Source organism: Cebus imitator, unplaced genomic scaffold, assembly GCF_001604975.1.
Source record: "Cebus imitator isolate Cc_AM_T3 unplaced genomic scaffold, Cebus_imitator-1.0 Scaffold289, whole genome shotgun sequence".
Taxonomy (NCBI): Eukaryota; Metazoa; Chordata; class Mammalia; order Primates; family Cebidae; genus Cebus; species Cebus imitator.
Window position 1 is genome coordinate 1853910 of NW_016107604.1, and position 7738 is coordinate 1861647.

General features: G+C 37.4%; 1 protein-coding gene across 1 annotated transcript; it reads left to right on the forward strand.

Moving 5' to 3' along the window:
* The first annotated feature begins 368 nt into the window (after positions 1-368).
* Positions 369-2153, forward strand: LOC108285065 (heterogeneous nuclear ribonucleoprotein A1-like). Its single transcript, XM_017502057.2, has one exon. It carries the CDS (start codon positions 463-465, stop codon positions 1423-1425), a length of 963 nt encoding a protein of 320 aa, XP_017357546.1. The 5' UTR covers positions 369-462; the 3' UTR covers positions 1426-2153.
* Positions 2154-7738: the final 5585 nt, after the last annotated feature.

The following is a 7738-nucleotide window of genomic DNA, read 5'->3' on the forward strand; positions in this document are numbered from 1 at the left end:
GTCTCAAGCTGACTTAATTTCTTTTTGAGAAGCTTGTTATAGGCTACCTTGACCAAACTCCTTCAAATAGCTGAGGAAATAAAATCCTTGGGAAACCAAAGGGCTCACCTTCACATGATTCAAAATTTCTTAACATAATTTTAGAAAAATAAATCCAATAATCTCTAAAAACAATAATACCTCATGACCAAGCAGACTTTAGCTAAGGAGTGCAAAGTTGGTTTAACATTAAAAAATCAGTGTTAATAGCAGATTTTTTAAATTACATGATTATTTCAATAGATTTCATAAAAGAATTTGACAAAATCCAAAATTCCTGATTAAAAACTCCCAGCAAAATAGAAGGGAACTTCTTCAAACGTGATAAAAAGCACCTACAGAGATACGTTCGTCAGTTTGCTCCTTTTTGCCCGTGGACGCCGCCGAAGAAGCATCGTTAAAGTCTCTCTTCTCCCTGCGATCATGTCTAAGTCAGAGTCTCCTAAAGAGCCGGAACAGCTGAGGAAGCTCTTCATTGGAGGGTTGAGCTTTGAAACAACCGATGAGAGCCTGAGGAGCCATTTTGAGCAATGGGGAACGCTCACAGACTGTGTGGTAATGAGAGATTCAAACACCAAGCCCTCCAGGGGCTTTGGGTTCGTCACGTATGCAACTGTGGAGGAAGTGGATGCAGCCATGAATGCAAGGCCACACAAAGTGGATGGAAGAGTTGTGGAACCAAAGAGAGCTGTCTCAAGGGAAGATTCTCAAAGACCAGGTGGCCACTTAACTGTGAGAAAAATATTCGTTGGTGGCATTAAAGAAGACACTGAAGAGCATCACCTAAGAGATTATTTTGAACAGTATGGAAAAATTGAAGTGATTGAAATCATGACTGACAGAGGCAGTAGCAAGAAAAGGGGCTTTGCTTTTGTAACCTTTGATGACTATGACTCCGTGGATAAGATTGTCATTCAGAAATACCATACTGTGAATGGCCACAACTGTGAAGTTAGGAAAGCCCTGTCAAAGCAAAAGATGGCTAGTGCTTCATCCAGCCAAAGAGGTCGAAGTGGTTCTGGAAACTTTGGTGGTGGTCGTGGAGGTGGTTTCGGTGGGAATGACAACTTTGGTCGTGGAGGAAACTTCAGTGGTCGTGGTGGCTTTGGTGGCAGCCATGGTGGTGGTGGATATGGTGGCAGTGGGGATGGCTATAATGGATTTGGTAATGATGGAGGCAATTTTGGAGGTGGTGGAAGCTACAATGATTTTGGCAGTTACAACAATCAGTCTTCAAATTTTGGACCCATGAAGGGAGGAAACTTTGGAGGCAGAAGCTCTGGCCCCTATGGTGGTGGCGGCCAATACTTTGCCAAACCACGAAACCAAGGTGGCTATGGCGGTTCCAGTAGCAGCAGTAGCTATGGCAGTGGCAGAAGATTTTAATTAGGAAGCAAAGCTTAGCAGGAGAGGAGAGCCAGACAAGTGACAGGGAAGCTGCAGGTTACAACAGATTTGTGAACTCAGCCAAGCACAGTGGTGGCAGGGCCTAGCTGCTACAAAGAAGACATGATTTAGACAAATACTCATGTGTATGGGCAAAAAACTCGAGGACTGTATTTGTGACTAATTGTATAACAGGTTATTTTAGTTTCTGTTCTGTGGAAAGTGTAAAGCATTCCAACAAAGGGTTTTAATGTAGATTTTTTTCTTTTTCTTTTTCTTTTCTTTTTTTTTTGCACCCATGCTGTTGATTGCTAAATGTAATAGTCTGATCGTGACGCTGAATAAATGTCTTTTTTTTTAATGTGCTGTGTAAAGTTAGTCTGCTCTGAAGCCATCCTGGTAAATTTCCCCAACAGTGTGAAGTTAGAATTCCTTCAGGGTGATGCCAGCTTCTATTTGGAATTTATATACAACCTGCTTGGGTGGAGAAGCCATTGTCTTCAGAAACCTTGGTGTAGTTGAACTAATAGTTACTGTTGTGACCTGAAGTTCACGATTAAAAGGGATTACCCAAGCAAAATCATGGAATTACTGGTTATAAAGACGATTGTTGGCACATCCTATGCAATATATCTAAATTGAATAATGGTACCAGATAAAATTATAGATGGGAATGAAGCTTGTGTATCATCCATTATCATGTGTAATCAATAAACGATTTAATTCTCTTGAAAAAAAAAAAAAGCACCTACAAAAAACCCTACAGCTAACATCACCCTTAAAGGTGAGAGACTGAATGCTTTCCTTCTAAGATCAGAAAAAGACTATGATGTACACTTTCACCATTTCTGCTCAGCATTGTACAGCAGGGTATGCAGATGGCAAATAAACACATAAAAAGATGCTCAATATGAATAAGGAAATGCCAACTAAAACCCTAATAAGATAACTATACATACCTAATAGAACATCTCAAATTACACCATCGCATTTGTTGGTGAGGATGTGGAGCAATTGGCATCCTGCTGTTGGGAATATAAACTAGTATGACCACCTTGGAAAACGATTTTGTAGTTTCTTAAAATGTTCAACATACACCCTCCTAGCTAGTCTACTCCTAGGTATTTCCCCAAGAGAAATGAAAGCACATTTCCACACAAAGGCTTACATACAAATGTCATAACAGCTTTATTTGTAAGAGCTAAAAACTGGAAACAACCCAAATTTCCATCTACAGGTAATTGAATAAATAGCAATATATCCAAAAAATGCACTATTGATACAAGTCATCAATATGGTTGAATCTCAAAGTAAATGTGGGTAGTGAAAAACCGGAAATAAAAGCATACATACTATGTGATTTCATTTACATAAGTTTCCAAAGAATGCAAACTTGTCTATACTGACAGGAAGTGGATTAGTATTGTTTACTGTGTATCAGTTATACTTCAATAAAGCTGTAAAGTAAACCTGTACAATTTATGGAATATGAATAAAGCTGTATTTAAAGATAAACTCATAGCTTAGATCTTTAAAGAAAAGTATTATATATAGCACATGTATAAACAAATTTGATAAAAACAAAAAGCTATCAAAAGCTGGAGGAAGAAAAACATGAATTTAAAATCAGAAATAGGCCGGGTGCAGTGGCTCATGCCTGTAATCCCAGCACTTTGGAAGGCCAACGCAGGTAAATCACCTGAGGTCAGGAGTTCACAACCAGCCTGGCCAATGTGGTGAAATCTCATCTATACTAAAAATACAAAAAAATTAGCTGGGTGTTGTGATGGGCACCTGTAATCCCAGCTACTTGGGAGGCTGAGGCAGGAGTATCGCTTGAACCCGGGAGGTGGGGGTTGCACAGTGAGCCAAAATTAGGCCATTGCATTCTAGCCTGGGCGACAAGAGTAAAACATCATCTCAAAAAAAAAAGAAAAAAGAAACAGCAATCAGTAGAATTTTGTAATAAAATTCAGGAATCAGCTCCAGAAAAATAATATGTAAACATTATTACATATAATGAAATGGAGAATCATACATGCAATAGAGGATATAGACAGAAGCATTATAAAATTATAGGGAATATTATGTAAAAGTATATGCTAAGAAATTAGAAAAATATTTTTTAAAAAGAAAACTAAGGCAGTTAAGTAACTTGCCTAGCATCACCCGGCTAGGAAAATGGTGAATCTTGGATTCAAGTTTATACATTCTAGCTCTAGAGTCTGTACCTTTAACTACCACATTAAAAATGGAAAGCTAGTTATTTTTATAAAACTCATGTAACATTCATTTCATAACGCATTAAAAAATAGTGTGAAAAGGAAAATGATATTCAATGTCACTTATATATGCAAATATTTTAAAGTATCATTAAATCAGATTCAACAATATATTAAAAGGATAATTCACTGTAACCAAATAGGCTGCATTACAGCAGTAAAACATTGTTAAATATTTAGAATCAGTTAACATATTATATCTTTAGGCATGTGATCTTCACATTAAATGCCTACAATACATTAGATAAACTCCACTAATTTCTTATGAAAGGGCTTCAAAAGTTAGCAATGTAGGAATACTTTCTTAGCAAGATAGGAAGATTTATTTCAAATTAATAGCAAACATTCTTAACAGTGAAAATTGATATTCATGGTTTCATGACTATATATTTGCCAATACTCATCTAATTTTACACTTACAATTGGTGAATTTTATTATATCTAAGTTACACCTCGATTAGGCTGATTTTTTTTTTTTTTTTTTTTTTGAGACGGAGTCGCGCTCTGTCGCCCAGGCTGGAGTGCAACGTTTCAACCTCTGCCTCCTGGGTTCAAGCAGTTCTCTGCCTCAGCCTCCTGAGTAGCTAGGATTACAGGTGCCTGCCACCACGTGTGGCTAATACTTTTGTATTTTTTTTTTTAGTAGAGACGGGGTTTCATGATCTTGGCCAGGCTGGTCTTCAATTCCTGACCTCGTGATCCATCCATCTCGGCCTCCCAAAGTGCTGGGATTACAGGCGTGAGCCACCGCGCCCAGCCAAATCTGATTTAAAAAAAAAAATCAATGAGTCTCCTGATGTGATGCCCTGACAAGTATGCCACATCACCTGTGTAGTTTTTCTAACAAAAACATTTCACGAGGATCTGTTCTTGAATAAGTTCTCAGACTAACCAAATTGTGAGGCATTCTACAAGACACCTGAAATATTAAAAACTGTCAGTATCATGAAAGGCAAAAAAGACTAAAGGGCTAAGATGACTAAATATAATGTGTGATCCTGGATTGGATTCTATATAAGGAAAATTAAAGCAATAAAGGACATAGTTGAGGAAAATTGAGGAAATCTTAATATGGGCTGTATTAGATAATGTTGTATAAAAGCCGTTTTCCAGCTATTTTATTTATATAAGAATACCGTTGTTTTGCAGAGATATGTGATGAAGATTTTCAGGTGAAGTTGAAGTGTCAAAATGACTGCATCTATTAAGTGGTTCAAGAAAACAAAACAAAAGATAGATAGATGATAGATAGATAGATGATAGACAAAAAAGAGTTAAAGGAAATATGCCAAAATATTAACAATTGGTGAAGGATATATAGATGTTAATTGTACTATTCTTTTCATTTTTCTGTAGTTTTGAAAATTTTCAAAATGAAAAATTGAGAAATGTGTATTAAAATAGTCTTGAAATAAGACTAAGATAGTTTATTGCTTGTGTTGTGGATTTTTTTAAAATGCATATTCAGTCATATTGCCCTCACTAGAAATATTAATTTTTAGAGAGCAAAAGTGTTTTGTACCATTAACAAAATTAAAATTTTTCATGTAAAAAAATTCAGTGAGGCAGGGTGCAGAGGCTTATGCCTGTAATCCTGGCACCGTGGGTGGCCAAGACAGGAGGATGCTTGAGCCCAGGATTTCAAGGCTGCAGTGAGCTGTGACTGTGCCACTGCACTCCATCCTGAGTGACAAAGAGATTATACCTCTAACAACAGCAATAAAAACAATTCAGTGGGAGAAAACACCCATTATTCAATACACTGAACAGAAAAACAGCTATTCAGAAAATAAAACTATATAACCAATCTGAATGTTAATTATAAAAGTTCACTGTCAAAATTCAAGCCATCAGAATTGAACATTTGGGCCGGGCTCAGTGGCTCATGCCTATAATCCCAGCACTTTGGGAGGTGGAGGTAGGCAGATGGCTTGAGCCCAGGAGTTTAAGACTAGACTGGCCAACATGGCAAAACCCCGTCTGTACAAAATATACAAAAATTAGCCAGGCATGCTAGTGCATGCCTGTGGTTCCAGCTACTCAGGAGGCTGAGGTGAGATGATCACCTGAGCCCAAAGATGTCGACGCTGCTGTGAGCTGTGATTAGGCCATTCCGCTCCAGCCTAGGCAACAGAGTGAGACCCTGTTTCAAAAAAAAAAAAAAAAAAAATTGAACATTTGTTGACTAAGTGTAGTCTAATGGGGAGCTTTCCAAGAGTAAAAGAAATTGAAAGCAATAGAAAAATATCAACAGATTTGATAATGAAATTAAAATTTTAGAACATCAAAAACATAAAATTAGACAGCAGATATTTTAAATATAACAAATGGATCATCAGATTTATTTGTAATATGTAAAAAGTATGTTATACACATGTAATAAGAAATATTCTATGACTAATGAAAAATAAGTAAAGAACACAGTCACAAAACAGAGAAAAATGGTTGCGAAATCTAAAATTGCATTTGATGTTGAATGTAAATAAAGAAAAGGAAATACTGTAATAAGATTCTATTTCCATGACATCAATGTCATAAACTTTAAAAAGTAGTAATTTATTGCTGAGGAAAATGAGGAATCTGTACCTTCTATTTCGGGTAGGAATGTAAATTGGTACAACCTTTATGAATAGCAATTCAGGAGCACCTATTTAAAACCTTAACATATCCATCCTCTAGTAAGACAACCAAGGAAACAGAGATGCTGACCAAGATTTATGGGCTAAGTTAAAATTTGTAACATTATGTAAAATAGTGAAGATATGGTAATAACAGAAATGTCCTACAATTAGGGGCTGGTTAAATCCATTTCAGTACATAAAAGGAAGCAATATGAGGCAGCCATTAAGAAGATGCATATGAAGCATTTTTTTAATGACAGGAGGACTTAGTTAAGATACAAATACGAAGGGAGAAAGATCAGAGTTCAAAATTCTATATCAAGAAAATTTCAATTATTTAAAAAATGTGCTTAGAAAAGGGCTTATAGGAAGTAGTCCAAAATGTTCACATCTCTGAGTAATAGATTTTTACTGATTTTCATTTTCCCTTTACACTTTTACAAATATTCTTCAGAATACATATCTTACCTATATTGGGGGTACTGACATCATTATTAATATGAATGAGGCATGGTCTCAGTTGGGGAAAAAAAGACCTGTACTTAAATCTTGATGCTGGATTGGCCCTGGGACCATCTTGCCTGCCTTGTCCCATTTCAGGATTCCCATTACCTCTGGGCATGGGTAAGTGCACAGGTATTTTGAGGTAACACATTTATAGTAGATATGATTTTGATTATTTGGAAGTTCTTCCCTGTTGAGCTGAAATTAAAGTCTTCTTAATATAATGTAATTTCCTCTCACTGCTCTGGGGACAGCTAAGTGTGCATGTATTCCTCACCTCCAAATAGCTGAAGACTGCCTAGGTCCCCACCTCAGCTATTCTTCCTGTGTCACAGTTTTCAGATCCATCAAGATTATGGTCACCATAGCTACGTTACTCAAAGTGTGCCCTGTAAACCAGCAGCATCAACACGGCCTGGAAGCTCACAGGAGTTTAGAATGTTAGGCTCCATCTCAGACCTCCTACATGTAATCTGCATTTCAATAAGATCCTTAGATGGTTTGTCTGCACATTAGAGTTTAAGAGGCAATGGCCGTGAGGACTCATTCTCATTTGCCCTCATTTCATTTAATGAGTGTGCTCCAGACTGAAGAATATCTCAATATTCCTTTTTATTGGGGGAGCGGGGACAGGATCTTGCTCTGCCACCTAGGTTGGAGTACAGGGGTGGGATCATTGCTCACTGCAGCCTTCACGTCTCAGGCTCAAGTGATCCTACCACCTGAACTTCTTGAGTAGCTAGGACCACAGGTGTGTGCCACCACGCCTGGTTAAATTTTTTGTTTTTTCTGGAGACAGAGTCTCACTATGTTGCCCAGGCTCATCTCAAACTCCTGGACTCAAGCAGTCCTCTCACCTCGGCCTTCCAAGGTGTTGGGATTACAGGAATGAGCCACCACACCTGT

Coding starts and splice junctions, on each gene's coding strand:
- LOC108285065 (XM_017502057.2), top strand. CDS start 463: ATGTCTAAGTCAGAGTCTCCTAAAGAGCCGGAACAGCTGAGGAAGCTC.